Source organism: Bos taurus, chromosome 4 (assembly GCF_002263795.3).
Source record: "Bos taurus isolate L1 Dominette 01449 registration number 42190680 breed Hereford chromosome 4, ARS-UCD2.0, whole genome shotgun sequence".
Lineage (NCBI taxonomy): Eukaryota > Metazoa > Chordata > Mammalia > Artiodactyla > Bovidae > Bos > Bos taurus.
In genome coordinates this window covers 40,075,877-40,095,524 of record NC_037331.1, presented here as the reverse complement: position 1 = coordinate 40,095,524, position 19,648 = coordinate 40,075,877, and the positions used below count along the sequence as shown (strand labels likewise).

Genomic DNA, 19,648 nt, shown 5'->3' with positions numbered 1-19,648 from the left:
ATTTATTTTAACTCCGTTTTGCAGATGCAGAAACTGAAACACAGGGACATTTAACACCTAAGAGTCAGACAGAAGCAAACACTGGAGTTTTTCTGATTTCAATATCATGCCCTCAACAACCATGTTCTTTTACTACATATTAAGAGTAGTTTTAGCTAAAATACTTACCTGTTCCAAGGAACAGGACATTGTATGTACCATCAGCAGCATTCACTCGATCCACAGCTATTTTTGTGTACTTATAGTCAGTGCCTATACGAACAATCAAAGGCCTTCTATGTACTGGGTAGATGGAATTGTACATGAGGGGGTGGTTCCGAATGAAAGTGACAACGTCATCTGGGAACTCCTTCGTGGTTCGCATATTGGGTGTAAATGCTCCTCCTGGGCACTAAAAAAATATTTTTAAAAGAACTAAGTTAATACAATTGTAACTTTATGTTAATAATAATCAAAAGACCTCTATTTTTCAAAATACTTAGAAGCTCAAGTTGTTTTAAGTGTATCTGCTACCTATTGAGAAAAAAACAGCATGATTATACATAGCACGATCTGTAGAAAATAAACATACAATATATGTAACTTGATCATTTAAATAGGCCAAATCCACATAGCCTGTCCTGTTTGTTTTCAGAGTGAAGCTGATGTCATTCGGTTCATGATAAAACTTATCACCTTTCTCATCCATCACTTTTATATTTATCCTGGGCCAGATTCAGTGTTGCTAGGAAAAAATGGCTCTTGCGGATACAATCTAATGCTGCTATGTGTTAGTTGCTGAGTTGTGTCTGACTCTTTGCCACCCCATGGACTGTAGCCCACCAGGCTCCTCTGTCCATGGAATTCTCCAGGCAAGAATACTGAAGTAAGTCACATTTCCTTCTCCACCAATGAATGCTACTACTGGCTAGAATAAATTAGATTATCATTATCAAATTCAATCAGAACTCTAAGGCAAGAATTTCATTCCATCTGATCCCCTCCCTACCAAAGAGGACTCTCTGAAGTTGGAGCTTGGATTGGATATGGTCAATACACCTGGTAATTTCCCTCTGGAAAACTCCAGTAACTTCCACTACTCTCAGAATAAAATCCCAACAACTAAGCATGACTATAAGCTCCTAAATGTTTGGGCTGCATCGAGTCTACCACGGCCATGGTTCTTGCTCTTCCTGAGCTTCAAGTCAGCTCCCCATCCAGGAACTTAGCACTTGCTGTTCCCTATCTGGATTACTCTTCTCCAGACAACTCCATGGTTTTCTCCATTGCCTCAATCAGTTCTCAGCTCAAAAGTAACTTCCTTTAAGGTGATGATATATAAAAATAGCTCCCCATCACCAATTCTACCCTCTTATTTCCTTAGCTTGCTTTATTTTTTTCACAGCTCTATATGCTATGCTATGCTATGCTATGCTAAGTCACTTCAGTCGTGTCTGACTCTGTGCGACCCCATAGACAGCAGCCCACCAGGCTCCCCCGTCCCTGGGATTCTCCAGGCAAGAACACTGGAGTGGGTTGCCATTTCCTTCTCCAATGCATGAAAGTGAAAAGTGAAAGTGAAGTCGCCTAGTCGTGTCTGACTCTTAGCGACCCCATGGACTACAGCTCTATATACCTGTGTGTAATATATTTGTTGTTTGTATCTTTATTGTCTGTTTCTTCCTCTAGAAGGTAAGCTGTGAATTATTCTCAACTGGGTATGTTTTGTTCATTACTTTACCCTCAGACCTATAATAAAGCTGACAAATATTAGATATTTGACAGAGTAGTTGGATGAGTGAAATACTTTATTATATCTGTCATCCAATTTTGGTGTAGGGGTTATATGGAACAGGGGCATTAATTCTGGTGAGGAGGGGAAAGATTCAGAGCATCAGGTATAAAGAGGCAGAGAGAAAGCAATAATGAGACCTAAAAATGACTGCAGGACAGTTTCAGCAGTTCTAGCATGACAAGGATTTCCAAGAAGAGGATTCCATTTACAAGTCACCTGAGGACAAACTCAAGGGCAGGCTGGGAGGTGCTGAAGCTTGAAACTTGAACACATGCACTAATAGGAGCTGAGTATCAAGTTATATGAACAACGTATAATCTCTTTTAACACATAAAACATTATTTGTCTAACCCTATCAAACACTGTCAATATCTCTACTTTCAGAAACAAAAATACTTGGTTATATATTTTTTTAAACAAAAGCACTACTGCTCTAGTTTTCAATTATCCTCTTTAGAGAGGTACACATTGAAAGGAAAGCAACAAATCAAGCTTCCTGATCAACAGAAATGGGTATAGCATCTGTGGTAAATAGCAAGATGTGATACAGTCAGTAAGAAATGAAAACTACAGTTTATTCAAATGTGGCAGTGAAGACTTATTTCTAGGTGACTGCTCCTATGCAGGAATATAAACAGTGTGGTCAAATTTCAACAGAAACGGAAATGTGGAATTTTATATAATGGGAATACCAGACTACCTTACCTGCCTCCTGAGAAACCTGTATGCAGGTCAAGAAGCAACAGTTAGAATCAGATATGGAACAACAGACTGGTTCCATATTCGAAAGGAGTATGTCAAGGCTGTATACTGTCACCCTGCTTATGTAACTTCTATGCAGAGTACATCATGTGAAATGCCGGACTGGATGCAGCACAAGCTGGAATCAAGATTGCCAAGAGAAATAGCAATTACCTCAGATATGCAGATAACATCACCCTAATGGCAGAATGCAAAGAGGAGCTAAAGAGCCTCTTGATGAAGGTGAACGAGGAGAGTGAAAAAGCTGGCTTAAACCCAACTTTTCAAAAAACTGGAAAAAATGGAAATAGTGACAGATTTTATTTTCTTGGCCTCCAAGATCACTGTGGACCACGACTGCAGCCACAAAGTTAAAAGACGCTTGCTCCTTGGAAGAAAAGCTATGATCAAAATAGACAGCATGTTAAAAAGCAGACACATTACTTCGCCAACAAAGGCCCATCTAGTCAAAGATATGGTTTTTCCAGTGGTCATGAATGGATGTGAGTGTTGGACCCTAAAGAAGGCTGAGCACTGAAGAACTGATGCTTTTGAACTGTGGTGTTGGAGAAGATTCTTAAGAGTCGTTTGGACTGAAAGGAGATCAAACCAGTCAATCCTAAAGGAAATCAATCCTGAATTTTCATTGGAAGGATGGATGCTGAAACTCCAAAACTCTGGCCATCTGATGTGAAGAGCCAACTCACTGGAAAAGACTCTGATGCTGGGAAAGACAGAAGACAAGAAGAGAAGGGGACAACAGAGGACGAGATGGTTGGATGGCATTGCTGACTCAATGGACATGAATTTGAGCAAACTCCGGGAGATAGTGAAGGACAGGGAAGGCTGGCGTCCTGCAATCCATGGGGTCACAAAGAGTTGGACAAGACTGAGTGACTGAACAACTGCCAAAATTTTAATGTTATCCCAGTGCAAAAAGAAAAACAACTTTAGGGACCAAACAAAACATGGCAACCTCTGGGTTAAATTCATGCAATGGCTATCCTACAATGTCAGTGCTTCTGGGCCATTACTGCCCAGGCAGTCCTACATTTGCAAATTAAGTCTCCACAAACTGAATGTGCTCTCCCTCATTTGAATTGTATCACCCTAAAGCAATTTTTAGACTAGCTTTAACCAGTTAACATTACTAGAATATTTTATAGGACCAGTAAATATAGTTCTCTTTTTGTAGAAAGGCATAAGGAGCAATTAAATGACTTCACTAAAGAGAGATAATGAGACAAGTAATAAAACTAAGCTTCTCATTCATTATCCCATTAACGAGACTTTCATCTAGGGTTCATATGCTTGTCTTTTAGGTAAAAGTATTATATTTAAATATGCATATTTATAAATTAACTACAATAAAAGACCAAACAAGGACAAACAATTCCATGTGAGTATATTCTAAACTGATGAATGTGTTCCATACTTCTGAAAAACGTAGTGCTACGGGTATTTCCTACTGTCATTTGTCACACAAAGTGGAGAAAGGGAAACACAACAACCAGAAGATGCATGAGGATCATGAATTTTCACTGAATGAAAACATGGAAAGTACAAGTGCACGGGCAATTTATATAGCTCCAGCCCTTCAAAAAGCACCACTTAAAGGATGGTTTCCTGAGCTGTCTCCTTAAATATTTGCAAGTATTGTTTTTATAAATTCAAGGATTATCCAAAATTAGCGTAGATTACTAGGCAATTTCTATAATCTCCAGCTAGCAATCACTTTCATAAGCTTTTATTAAATTACACGTGTCTAGTTTCCTGGTTTTACTTAATGGTAACTGAAATTAAGCTAAAAATTATGTTTCAGTTACTCACAACTATAGTTACTAAATGTTGTGTGTGCTCAGTTGCTCAGTCGTGTCTGACTCTTGGTGACCTCTATGGATTGTAGCCCTCCAGGTTCCTCTGTCCATGGGATTTTTCCAGGCAAGAATACTGGAGTGGGTATTTCCTCCTCGAGGGGAACATCTCAACCCAGGGATTGAACCTGCATCTCGGTATCCTGGGTCTCCAGCATTGTCAGACAAATTCTTTACCACTGAACCATCCAGGAAGGCCAGTTATTAAATAGGTAACCCAAATAAATCAACTGAAATCAATTATTTTATATTCATTCAAATGTTCTCCATGTGGGACTTTTATGTTATATTCACAATAAACAAACTTTTTACTTGGAAACAATGTCTCCTAGTAAAAGTTTATTTTCAAAATTACAGAAGAATTCCTTTAGTCAATAATTGATTTTTCCCATTGATTCATGGCCTAAATCTTGCAGATAAGACAAAGAATGAATGACAGTTATGTGACAAGAACGAAATTGATTACCCTTTGTAGACTATCTGGACTTGTGAGTTTGCTCAGTATAAAACTGTCAAGTATAAATAAGATGCAATTAACATATCCCTCACCTTGTGATATATGAAAGCATGTGTATTGAAACCTCAAGAAAATGTTAATACCCACATGCTACTATAAAGTAATAGAGAAGGAAATGGCAACCCACTCCAGTGTTCTTGCCTGGAGAATCCCAGGGACGGGGGAGCCTGGTGGAAGCCTTTGTCCATTAACTGGGCGGCTGTCTCATTCATAGGAAGGATAATTTTGCTCTACAAATAGTCATTAAGTAATTTTGGTTAAACTTCTCCTTCAGGTATTTGTTTTCCTCTAGTTTTAGCTTTCTGTTTATTAAGTGATGATAAGCATTCCTTTCTTTGTGTAAAGACATTTTAAGTGTTTGGATTACTAAAGTGCTAAAGTGAAATGCTAGGAACAATGAGGATACCATGTATCTTATCAGGAAGTATCTCTAATTTCCTTCCTATTCTCAGGTATTTCTATTATACTGGTTTTCAGCATTAATGTGTTCACATATCAATTCATATGTCAATTTTTTGGATAGCTTTTATTCAAAATGCATTTTGAAGCGCTTAGCAGGGGAATTAAAGATAGGAAGCAACCACTGTCTTCTAGACACAAGTGTTCTACTAAGAAAGATGGACATATTCAAAGTAACATAACAATTGTGACATATAATTTAAGATAAATATAAAATAAAAACAGAGTTTGACTCACAATCAATAAGAACCAATATTTTAAAAATAAATTTATTAGAGAAACTTAAGGCTGCCAGAGTTAGTGAAGAGGTTTAGAGATTTCAAAAATAGTTTGGAATATTCTGGCAACTATAATGCCTGGAGCAATCCTAAATCATGAATCACAAAATGAAGGGAAGAAGTAGGAGTTGACACTAAAGACAAGCAACAGAAAACAAGGGTAAAACGAATTACAGAAGGAGTAACCAGCACATTCAAAAGGAGCTTGACCTAACACTTGAAGGACATATGGCATATGGATAAATAAATGGACATAAATAAATGATATTCTAGAATCTGGGCTAGTTTCTAGATTAGTCTTTGAAACTTGTGTTCTGAAAGAAATTGATCTTATGTTTAAACCCTTGGTAATCTGGGCCCTTTACTTAAAGTCCAAAGAATTAAATAGCTGAAGACTTGAATTTATGCACCAGCTGGCCCTCATTTTTCTGGTATTTATCCTCCATGACTTAAAAGAGCCCTTTGTTCCAGTCCTACTAGCCCATGCAGAGCTTCTAGGACTCACTGATTAATTTCTATCTTTGCCTTGTAATGTACACAGTAACCTTTGCCTGAAACATCCTTCCTTACTTACTCAAATTATCCACATCAACTACCCTTCAGGGCCAGATCAATCTCACATATTTTTACATGCCTTTCCAAACTAGACTGTCCCATGACAATCTCTTTTTTCTCTAGATTTCAATAATATTTATCATCTGCTTTATTCACATGCCTTGAATACTTATGTGAAACAATATGTAATTAACTTTTCATGTCTATATGCCTTATGTGTTGAATTTGATTGTAAACTATGCTAACAATGTTTTAAAATGTCTATGAGGAACTGAAATGCTTCTACTGTAAAAACCACCAGAAGATGCACACAATTGACAAAAGTATCAGCAAAAAAGTTTCTCTTTTTCTTCTATTAACTATGTAGATCATACATTTTCTGTGTTCTTTTGCTGCACCAGGTTGTATACCTAGTCAAAGCACAGTGAATGAAGCAGATGGTTCTGGTCCGCTTATAAACAGATGTTAAAACTGATCTTTTTTTTTTTTTTTTTAAACTTTACAATATTGTATTAGTTTTGCCAAATATTGAAATGAATCTGCCACAGGTATACATGTGTTCCCCATCCTGAACCCTCCTCCCTCCTCCCTCCCCAAACCCTCCCTCTGGGTCGTCCCAGTGCACCAGCCCTAAGCATCCAGTATCGTGCATCAAACGTGGACTGGCGACTCGTTTCATACATGATATTATACATGTTTCAATGCCATTCTCCCAAATCTTCCCACCCTCTCCCTCTCCCACAGAGTCCATAAGACTGTTCTATACATCAGTGTCTCTTTTGCTGTCTCGTACACAGGGTTATTGTTACCATCTTTCCAAATTCCATATATATGCGTTAGTATACTGTATTGGTGTTTTTCTTTCTGGCTTACTTCACTCTGTATAATAGGCTCCAGTTTCATCCACCTCATTAGAACTGATTCAAATGTATTCTTTTTAATGGCTGAGTACTACTCCATTGTGTATAGCTGAATTCTACCAAAAATTTAGAGAAGAGCTAACACCTATCCTACTCAAACTCTTCCAGAAAATTGCAGAGGAAGGTAAACTTCCAAACTCATTCTATGAGGCCACCATCACCCTAATACCAAAACCTGACAAAGATCTCACAAAAAAAGAAAACTACAGGCCAATATCACTGATGAACATAGATGCAAAAATCCTTAACAAAATTCTAGCAATCAGAATCCAACAACACATTAAAAAGATCATACACCATGACCAAGTGGGCTTTATCCCAGGGATGCAAGCATTCTTCAATATCCGCAAATCAATCAATGTAATATACCACATTAACAAATTGAAAAATAAAAGCCATATGATTATCTCAATAGATGCAGAGAAAGCCTTTGACAAAATTCAACATCCATTTATGATAAAAACTCTCCAGAAAGCAGGAATAGAAGGAACATACCTCAACATAATAAAAGCTATATATGACAAACCCACAGCAAACATTATCCTCAATGGTGAAAAATTGAAAGCATTTCCCCCAAAGTCAGGAACAAGACAAGGGTGCCCACTTTCACCATTACTATTCAACATAGTTTTGGAAGTTCTGGCCACAGCAATCAGAGCAGAAAAAGAAATAAAAGGAATCCAAATTGGAAAAGAAGAAGTAAAACTCTCACTATTTGCAGATGACATGATCCTCTACATAGAAAACCCTAAAGACTCCACCAGAAAATTACTAGAACTAATCAATGATTATAGTAAAGTTGCAGGATACAAAATCAATACACAGAAATCCCTTGCATTCCTATACACTAATAATGAGAAAACAGAAAGAGAAATTAAGGAAACAATTCCATTCACCATTGCAACGGAAAGAATAAAATATTTAGGAATATATCTACCTAAAGAAACTAAAGACCTATATATAGAAAACTATAAAACACTGGTGAAAGAAATCAAAGAGGACACTAATAGATGGAGAAATATACCATGTTCATGGATTGGAAGAATCAATATAGTGAAAATGAGTATACTACCCAAAGCAATTTATAGATTCAATGCAATCCTATCAAGCTACCAAAGGTATTCTTCACAGAGCTAGAACAAATAATTTCACGATTTGTATGGAAATACAAAAAACCTCGAATAGCCAAAGCTATGTTGAGAAAGAAGAATGGAACTGGAGGAATCAACCTACCTGACTTCAGGCTCTACTACAAAGCCACAGTCATCAAGACAGTATGGTACTGGCACAAAGACAGAAATATAGATCAATGGAACAAAATAGAAAGCCCAGAGATAAATCCACGCACATATGGACACCTTATCTTTGACAAAGGAGGCCAGAACATACAATGGATTAAAGACAATCTCTTTAACAAGTGGTGCTGGGAAAACTGGTCAACCACTTGTAAAAGAATGAAACTAGAACACTTTCTAACACCATACACAAAAATAAACTCAAAATGGATTAAAGATGTAAGACCAGAAACTATAAAACTCCTAGAGGAGAACATAGGCAAAACACTCCCTGACATACATCAGAGCAGGATCCTCTATGACCCACCTCCAAGAATATTGGAAATAAAAGCAAAAATAAACAAATGGGACCTAATTAACCTTAAAAGCTTCTGCACAACAAAGGAAACTATTAGCAAGGTGAAAAGACAGCCTTCAGAATGGGAGAAAATAATAGCAAATGAAGCAACTGACAAACAACTAATCTCAAAAATACATAAGCAACTCCTACAGCTCAACTCCAGAAAAATAAATGACCCAATCAAAAAATGGGCCAAAGAACTAAATAGACATTTCTCCAAAGAAGACATACAGATGGCTAACAAACACATGAAAAGATGCTCAATATCACTCATTATCAGAGAAATGCAAATCAAAACCACTATGAGGTACCATTTCACACCAGTCAGAATGGCTGCGATGCAAAAGTCTACAAGCAATAAATGCTGGAGAGGGTGTGGAGAAAAGGGAACCCTCTTACACTGTTGGTGGGAATGCAAACTAGTACAGCCACTATGGAGAACAGTGTGGAGATTCCTTAAAAAACTGGAAATAGAACTGCCTTATGATCCAGCAATTGCACTGCTGGGCATACACACTGAGGAAACCAGAAAGGGAAGAGACACGTGTACCCCAATGTTCATCGCAGCACTGTTTATAATAGCCAGGACATGGAAGCAACCTAGATGTCCATCAGCAGATGAATGGATAAAACTGATCATTTTCATGAGGTTCTGCTTTAACAGTACGGGGTAAGCAAACACAGTCACAGTCTTCTACAGAAGCTTATACACGCTGCATCAGAATAATGTTATATGTTAGCTCAGCCACAGAGAGAATCTGCAGTCTTTGGCTGCCCTTTGAAACATACCAAAGGTGTCCTGTTTCTTCCACAAACTTGTATTACTTATGGAAAAACATTATGACACAATTGGCAGGCTTCTTCCTACTGACTTGGGCTTACTGGTTGGGACAGTTTGCTAACGCAGCTATCAACCCTGCTTTACAAGAAACACCTACAGGGAACATTAGAATGAGGGTATCAGATTTCTGCTAGTGTCATTTCTTTAAGAATCCAGTCATACAGTTATGAGGTTGACCCAGCAACTGGACTACATAGGGAATTAAAGTATGAAGATCGTAGTTGATCTTACATTGGGAGGACTTCAGAGGCAACATTCTTAACCCTAGAGAAAAAGGAATGTTTTGGGTCACTTGGCTGTGAGTCTTCTGGCCACATGAATGGATATTAAACCTTAAAAACCTAGGAAAGAGACATATGCAGACTGCTCTGAGTCAGAGAGCTAACTTCATGGTGTTTTGCTCAGTAAAGGGTGGAGGGACTGAATCTTCAGGAAGGTATGCTTTTCCAGGAGGAGTTCCAGAGGTTATTCCTCCACCCAGCCTTTTTTATTCTCTAAGGATCACTCATCTGACAACATTTTTTTTTTTAAAGGAGCTTCTGTGATCTCAACACCAGATGTAAGCAACCACATTATAGAAATATGTCTCAAGCACTGACAACTCACTCCCTTTTTTCACGGAGTCTGCTCCAGATGTGTCACTAAGCCCTGGCTTATTTCACACTGCTTTGGAAAAGGAAAAATGCTTATGCTTAGGAGCTCAGAAATAATGCAAAGTGGGACTGTTAGCAGAATTTTCTAATCTGGCAGTGGTTTACTTGCTTTACTAAAAGGAATTATCTTCTCTCACGTTTTATGTACAATAAAAGTTTGACATGAATGTTTTCCTCACTGTCATTCTCAGAGTCTTTTTGAGCTGCCATTGGGTGAAGAGTCTTATGAGGCACTGTGGGACCAAGGTGGGTGGTTTTCTTCAGGGGAAAAAAAAAATCCTAATTAGTAACATCATCAGTTTTCATGATGTAGGATTCCATCCATGACTGATTTCAAATTGCCACTGTGATCCCTTTGACTGAGATGAGGTGAATGCAATCTCTTCTTGTCAGTCAGGTACAAGCTGACTCAAACCATTATTTACTTGGCATGGCTCTCCTTTATGTGTATCTGAGGTGTTTATCTTAAGGATTTATGGGAGAAAATGGAATTTTATTCAGTTTACAAATCAATTGCTCCTGTATTAATCCCACATGTATTTTGTTCAATAGAATAACTGATGAAAACAAATCCAATCACAGCCATCTCTGAATTTTCTGACTTAAGATGAAACAGTGACTTGATCCAATTCAAATAGCAAGTCATTCTCAAAAATATGACATATCTTTGGACACATTATCAGTGAATAATTTAAAAATACATGAACTACAGTCAATGAAATAATGCGAGCCTTGAGTCATGATGGATTTTGAAAGTTATTCAGCTTCCCCTTCTTTTATATAATTCGCTCAGTTGGTAAAGAATCTGCCTGCAGTGCGGGAGACTGGGTTCAATTCCTGGGTTGGGAAGATCCCCTGGAGAAGGAAATGGCAACCCACTCCAGTATTCTGGCCTGGAGAATCCCATGGACAGAGGAGCCTGGCAGGCTACAGTCCATAGGGTCGCAAGAGTCGGATATGACTTAGAGACGTTTATAAACCACCAACCACCTGTTTCTTATCTAATATACTCTAATACCTAAGATGGATATGGCTCTTCATTTCTTTTCCTTGTGTGATACCAAATAGTTAAATGTTTCTTCCATCTTCTGTTGAGCTATAAGCATCAAAGAGAGATCATTTAAAAGGAGACTATACATTCTATGGTAAGATTTTTTTGCCAGTTATGGTTAACTAGCTTTTTAAAAAAAGTACTTTCATGGATAAGTAGCAATTTTGAGTCTTTCCAAAGTTAATTAGAAGTTAGTAATACACATTTGAGCTTCCTAGCCAGGGAACCAAACCTGAGCTCTTTTAATTTTGAATAAACAAATAATAAACAAATAATAAACAAATAAGCCTTCTTTAAAGGCTTATTAGCACATTATTTTTCTTGTCAAAAAATTGACAGCAGTATAATTGAACATGATTAGAAAACAAAGAAATAAATATTATATTGCAAATAAAATCTAATAATAATACAAAAATAAAGTGAATCAGTAGTAAGTAAAACTTATAAGTGACAAATGTCTGAAAGCATACTAACAAAGGGAATTTCATATTTAAATAAGAATGAAAAGTATTTTGTTCAAGTAAATATTATTTTAATAACTTTCCTTTGATTTTTTAAAATAAAATCATTCTTTACTTGTATCCAACCCATTTTATAAATATAAACTTATTTTATGAAATACAAGAATATAAGAGAATTATATTCCTCTTGATGGTCAATTGTGTAACATCTCCTCTCAGTGAGAGTGATGTACAACATTTTACAGAGACAGAAACCAGTCAATATTCTAGTCTGCAACACAGCAGTATTATAATTCAAATTAAAAAAAATTAGTAAGACTGTGTTAGTTCCTCAGTCATGTCTGCCTCTTTGAAACCCCATGGACTGTAGTCCATGAGGCTCCTCTGTCCATGGAATTCTCCAGGCAAGAATGCTGGAGAGGGTAGCCATTCCCTTCTCCAGGGGATCTTCCGGACCCAGGGATTGAAACTACATCTCCTGCATTGCAGGCAGATTCTTTACTGTCTGAGCCACCATGGTCTTCCCAGGTGGATCCCCTGGAGAAGGAAACGGCAACCCACATCAGTATTCTTGCCTGAAGAATTCCATGGCCAGAGGAGTCCGGTGGACTGCAGTCCGTGGGATCACAGAGTCAGACATGACTTACCACATGCATGTGCGTGTACACAGACACACACACACACACACACACACACAGTAAGACTATGACCAATGTCCTGGAAAAACTCAGTTCCAATCTGCCTGTACCTTGAGCTGGAAAAGGTAGTTTTCAGTCTACCCCTTAATAGAACAATGCTTCAAGACATGGTTATATTTGAATAACTCAAAACTTTTTATTTGAATTATAACCTCACTTTCATTGTCATTATTTGCTCACAAATACCATTTTATTTCCTTGAGAAATATACAATACATAATTTTTAACTAAATATATTCCTAAAATTGAAATAGCTTTGCAGATTGATTACTAAATTAATTCTCACATGAGGATAATTTTATTAAAATAGATGAGATTTCTTAATATAAGAAAAATTGAGAAAAGCAACTTGAATTCAAATTAGTAGACCGCCTCCAAAATGTTACCATTTTCCAAGCTATGGTTTCTATGCCATTAAAATTAGGAAAATATCTCTTCCCTATCTAACATATCCAGCTGTCTTAAAATATAAATGAGATTTTATTATTAATATCAAGAGCATTTAGGAAAAAATTGTATAGAATTCTATAACATGCATATTTGTAAAATCCCAAGTATAAGAACTCATCCAGTGAAACATTATACCAGTAGGTCTATGTTTGTATTTAATTAACATCAACATGATATTCATTTCTCAATAAGCTATATCTTTTTAAAAAGTAAAGTAACAAAAAAAATTTGCTGGATACTTACAGTTCCAGGGCGAGGATACGGAATTCTCCCCTGGTAGGAAATCAGCTGATGATTGGGCCCTTCTTTGTGTGCAAAAGGCCCATTAAACACAGTCTGTATATCAGAGAAATGATACACACATACTGCTGATCCTTTAAAAACTGAGCTGAAAAAAAAAAGAAAACAGAAAAATATTAATTTTACTATTTCCTAAATTTAAAAGTGATTGTATTGGTCATAATGTTGTGCGCCTGAAATCATCACAACATTGTCAACCAACTATGCGTGCTCAGCGGCTTCAGTAGCGTCTGCTTCCTTGTGACCCCATGCACCATAGCCCACCAGGCTCTTCTGTCCATAGGGTTCTCCAAGCAAGAATATTGGAGTGGGTTGCCATTTCTTCCCTCCAGGGGATCTTCCAACCCAGGAATTGAGCCCATGTCTCCTTAGTCTCCCATTTTGCAGGTAGATTCTTTACCACTGAGCCACCGGGAAAGCCCAATTGCAATGTAAAATAAATAGTTAACTAATACAATTATGTAAAATTAAAAAAAAAAAAAAACTTTAATAGTAAAAAAATAAATTAATTAATTAATAAATAGATAAATAAATGTAAATACAACTTAAAAATAAATGGCAAAATCAATGATAAAAAGTTGAATGTTACGCTACACAAGTTAAGCAAAAAAACTTTTGAAATAGCCATTGATATAAAAAGCATTAAGACATTTATTTATAGTCATCTATGAATGTAGTAGACATTAAGTTATAAAAAAGTACTCAATGAATCTGGCCCAAAATATAGAACAAATCAAAATAATTTCTAAGTGGTTTGTCTTGGCACCAAAAAAAGAATTGAGGATTTATTAAAAAATATGATTTGAATTCTGTCACTATTGATACAGCCTATCATAATTTAACTCACAAAATAAATCTTACTGATAAGGGAACACTCTATCTCCTTGTCATAAGATTATTTTAATGTAAAAGTGCTCTTATAATGTCCTAAGTGGTAGTTGGAGAAATTGTTGTAAATGTTCCCTATTAGTTACAGAAGAAAACAACAGGGGTCAAAAAAGTTTCATTAAATGACCCTAAGTCAGAAAAACTCAGAAAATTTATTTGTATCCTTACTGAAAACTATTTCCATTGTCATTGGGCAGATGGACTGAAACCAACATTTTTCTGACTCACATGTTTTTCTTAAATTAGATGCCTAATGGGAAACTTATGTGCCCATTGAAAGAACCAAGATATATTATTAATCGTTAGCATCAATAGTCAGAAATGACAATTAAAATTTTCCCCCGTTAGTTATTGGTGTTGGGAAATAACTTTTTTGATTCAAATTTTTTTTTTTTCCTAAGAATTTAGTTATTTTGCTTTGTTAATTCTTGGGGATTTAAATCAAGAATTTTTTTTCCTGTTAATTTTTTTTTCCCTTTTAAACTCACCCCAAAGGACATGTTTTTAGATATCTTATACGGCAAATTAAATATGATTTATAATCAATTTTACTTTGAATGGTTCATCAAAGTTGAAAATTACACCATGTTTCCTCCACTAGAGAAGAACAGTAAAATGTTTAGATTTTCATTTTGTGGTTGATTGTCTAAGGAAAAGTACATTCTAAATTGGTCATATGACAAATGGAGTATTGTACTGAATGCTGGTTAATATTCCTGGCATAAAACAGTACACAGGAAAACATACAGGAAAGGATGAGCATATGCTGGACAGTCTTGAAGTCTGTGATAACTGAGATTGGTATTTCTGATATATTAGAAAACAAGCTATTTTCAAAAATATGAAATACTGTCACATGGAAGATGAAAACTGTTTCAGTGTGTTGATAGTCCACACTTTAGATTGCTCCTGAAATAAAAATTAAAATTGAAATGCCAAGTTCTATTTGGATCATGAGTCTTCAAGTTATTTCCTTAAAACAATGTAACTTATATACATTATCTCTGCATTGTAGCTCATATCTTCCTTGAGGAAAAAATTATATAATTACTACAAATACTCCATACAAAACTATTTCGAAAGTGTGAGTTCCACTTAAATACATTTAATAATTAAACAAAATTAATAAAATGAGAGGGTTGCCTCCTAAGTTCTACATAAAATTAAAGAGTTGAAAGAATGTTTTTATAATTACTATTACTCAATAAAGGTTATTGTTTAACTCCTAAAATTTATTTGTTTAATAATTACCTTGATGTTGTAAAAATGCCATACACTAGCGTTGTCCTTGGGTTATCCATTTCCAGCAGAAACACATCCTCTGTAAGAGGGAAAAATAATTTTTTAAAGTTTCCAAATGTTTAAAAAATTTACCCTAAGAGAACAATTTCAACTATGAAAAGTATTATTCAGAAAGATATTCCTGCAGCATTATTATAATTTGACAGGAACTAAAAGATAAGCACTTGGTAAAATAAATAAAATATTCAGTTCAGTCACTCAGTCGTGTCCGACTTTTGCAATCCCATGGACTGCAGCACGCCAGGCTTCCCTGTCCATCACCAACTCCCAGAGCTTACTCAAATTCATGTTCATTGAGTCAGTGATGCCATCCAACAATCTCATCCATCTCATCCTCTGTTGTCCCCTTCTCCTGCCTTCAATCTTTCCCAGCATCAGGGTCTTTTCCAAGGAGTCAGTCCGTCACATCAGGTGGCTGAAGTATTGGAGTTTCAGCTTCAGCATCCATCCTTCCAGTGAATATTCAGGATTGATTTCCTTCAGGATTGACTGGTTTGATGTTCTTGCTGTCCAAGGGACTCTCAAGAGTCTTCCCCAACACCACAGTTCAAAAGCATTAATTCTTCAGTGCTCAGCTTTCTTCATAGTCCAACTCTCACATCCATATATGACTACTGGAAAAACCACAGGTTTGACTAGATGGACCTTTGTGGGCAAAGTAATGTTTCTGCTTTTTAATATGCTGTCTAGGTTGGTCATAGCTTTTCTTCCAAGGAGCAAGCATCTTCTAATTTCATGGCTGCAATCACCATCTGCAGTGATTTTGGAGCCCAAGAAAATAAAGTCTGTCACCATTTCCATTGTTTCCCCATCTATTTGCCATGAAGGGATGGGACTGAATGCCATGATTTTAGTTTTTTGAATAAATACAAAAAGAATTTTTGAGGACTATTACCTTATGGAAACATGTTAATAAAATAATATTAAGTAGAAGAGACATAACAGTATTTAATATGAGCTAGAACCATGTAAACCTTTAAACTATACATCAAAATACAAGAAGATGACCAGTGAGTATTTCTGGTTGACAAACCTACAGAAATTTTTATCTTTCTTCTTTTTTTCCTGAAATTTCTAAATATCCTTTAATGATAAAATACTACTTTTTTAATTCAAAAAGTATTACAAATCTCAATTTCTTTTTAACCTAGGGTTAGAATTTGAACATGGAAGAAAAGTTTTTCACAATGACTTTATAAAGTAAGATCTTTTGTCTTTCAGTCAAAATTGCTATAATCATTTTAAACTATATGGAGGCAAAAGGAAAATTACAGATGGTGAGGTGCAGGTGCAACAAATGACAGAATCTGGGAGTAGATTTCTGATAGCAAATCTCAATAATAACCAATTGTTATAAATACAAGAAATATCTGGATTTAGGGACCTTTTTGCAAATAACATTCTTGCTGACCAATACAAAGAAAGATGTATTTTTATTCACAATAAAGTTAGGATATCTTAAGTAATAAAGTGATAACCACTAGTCTCTCTATATGTGAACAAAGGTTGGCACTGTAGCTCCCCCTAAAATAAGGAGAAACTGAAACATTCCAAGTCAGTGAAACATAAACATACAATACTGGTAAAGAATTCTGGGGGAAATAGTGACTAGGTTATAACACAAAATCGTACTTAAAACCTTTTTTCTAGAAAAACTGAAGTAGAAATTTGTGTTTCTATGATCCACATAATGGCTTTTCAGGAGACCAAATGTCTATTTCAGTTGTTGTAACTGCTAGAACCATATTTGCACATGAATTTGAGCAAACTCGGGGAGATAGTGGAGGGCAGAGAAGCCTGGTGTGCTGCAGTCCATGAAGGAGCAAAGAGTTGGACTTGATTTAGTGACTAAACAACAACAGAATCATATTGTAACACCTTTTTATTACTTACCTCATCGACCATTTTATACATTAATGAATTAAAGCAAAATAAAAATCATTTCTAAACATAACTTGGTCAACATGATACTATGATATGTACCAAGTTATTCTGGTTAAGAAGAGAACTGTTCCTTGGTAGAAAGGAATCAGATTGTCCTTATTTGACTTGGAATGTATAACCCTTCTCATGTCGCACACACTAAGAATATTTAGTCCCAGTGTCACTAAGAAGAACTAAAACTGGAGAATAAGTCTAATTTCCACTCTGACACTTCTCTAACCTTTAATTCTATTCATTAACTGTAATAAAAATGTATAGCTATATTCTCATGCAAAAGGATTTTATTTTTTTTATTTTTATTTTATTTTTAAACTTTACATAATTGTATTAGTTTTGCCAAATATCAAAATGAATCCGCCACAGGTATACCAGAATATCAGAATTCAAACATGTATGAAATACACAACCATTTTAAAAAAGCACAAGCATATTATTACTTATATATAAATTATACAAGTACTTCTCTCTGTCGGTCTCTATGAAACATATACAAACACACATACAGAACACACTGATCTATATATCATGGTGGATTCAATGAACTATATGTTTCAGCAGTGCACTTAGGGGTAAGAAAGATTTAAAAACTACTTCAGGAGATTCATGAGTAGTACCCAGATCATTAATTCAGAATTGTAAACTGTACAAACTCTCTTTCAAAACCATTTTAAATCTCACATTTACGTACCTAATTCATCAAAGTGTGTCTCTGGGCCATCTTCATCGGTTACCGAGCACACCAGCCTCGCTTTTAAGAAAGTTGTCCACTTGTTGACAAGGCTGCGCAGTCCACCTGTGTCATTCTGAAATCATTTTGAAAACATATTTCAGACTGCTTAAATAGACACTGAAATGTATTTAAAATTTACATTGGATTCTTATTATTTGGGGATTTGTTATCACCTGAAGGATGAAAATGTTAACCAAATCTGCATGTCAATAAAGAGGAATAGTTGTTATATGCTGCTGCTGCTGCTGCTGCTAAGTCGCTTCAGTCGTGTCCAACTCTGTGCGACCCCATAGACGGCAGCCCACCAGGCTCCCCCGTCACTGGGATTCTCCAGGCAAGAACACTGGAGTGGGTTGCCAGTTCCTTCTCCAATGCATGAAAGTGAAAAGTGAAAGTGAAGTCGCTCAGTCATGTCCGACCCTCAGCGACCTCATGGACTGCAGCCTACCAGGCTCCTCCATCCATGGGATTTTCCAGGCAAGAGTACTGGAGTGGGGTACCATTGCCTTCTCCAAGTTGATATATAGTAAGTTTTAAAAAATAGTTATACTGTTATTCTTCTATTTTCAGTTCAACTGAAAATGTATCAAAATGAATTGAATAAACACATATACCTCAAAGCTTTCTAAATATCTCACTGTCTTCAACACAAACATAAATTAATGTATACAGAGAATCTGGCTGATTCTACAGTGGTCAGGAGAGGGGTTTATACTTATGCCAAGTAGTTCCCATTACTTCTATTTTCCTGCCTTCATTTCTTTGCATTATTATTTAATTCTTAGTATTTCAAATCAGATGATTTATATGCATATTTCTCTGGTTAGGGCAGAGAAAATGGTATTTGGATCATTCACAAATAGTCTCTATTGATAATATTTTTTTTCTGTACACCCTGAAACCTTTTACGTCAGCAGGTGGTCTTACCGCCTTGTTCCAGATGACTGAAAAGGAGATGAGCTCCACAATCAGTGGAATATTGCAGCACTTTAAATTATACTACTTTAAACATCAAATGCTTTAAGAAATGCTTGTGTACAAAAGATGCTAATCATAAATACATCAGGACAAGCCTTTAATACTCCTATGTGAGAAGACATCATGAGTTTTTTTTGGGTTGCGGGCTCCCCAGATGTCTCAGTGGTAAAGAACCTGTCCTCCAATGCAGGAGACGAGGGTTTGATCCCTGGGTGGGGTTAGATCCCCTGGAGAAGGGAATGGCTACCCACTCCCATATTCTTGCCTGGGAAATTCCAGTTACAGAGGAGCCTAGCTATAGTCCATTGGGTTGCAAAAGAGTTGGACATGACTTAGCAACTAAACAACAGCAACAACATGTATTCTTACTGTTGATTAACAAGAACATTTTGATCACAGTTTGTAATTAGAACTGTATTTTAATTAAGCATTTCTTAAGTTCACTATTGTAGACAATTCCTCAATATTTGTCTTTTACTGTTGCTTTGCTGTATTCAGAAGAACTGCTCTATTTCTTTCTATAGTATACAATTTAGCAATTTTTTAAAATATTAATACATTAAATGCAAAAGCAAAATTAATAAAAACTAATAATTTTT

The 19,648-nt window shown here is 36.0% G+C and overlaps 1 protein-coding gene across 3 annotated transcripts in view; it reads right to left on the bottom strand.

Annotated features, from left to right (window-relative positions):
• The window catches only part of SEMA3C (semaphorin 3C), a 207,955-nt gene that overhangs the window by 52,148 nt on the left and 136,159 nt on the right, over nucleotides 1-19,648 (bottom strand). For all 3 annotated transcript variants that reach the window (XM_024990627.2, NM_001101082.1, XM_059885534.1), the window contains exons 9-12: nucleotides 18,030-18,144; nucleotides 15,347-15,416; nucleotides 13,151-13,295; nucleotides 169-391 (exon numbers count right to left, since the gene is read on the bottom strand). In XM_024990627.2, coding sequence (XP_024846395.1) covers nucleotides 169-391; nucleotides 13,151-13,295; nucleotides 15,347-15,416; nucleotides 18,030-18,144 — 553 coding nt within the window. The remainder of the gene's footprint in view (nucleotides 1-168; nucleotides 392-13,150; nucleotides 13,296-15,346; nucleotides 15,417-18,029; nucleotides 18,145-19,648) is intronic.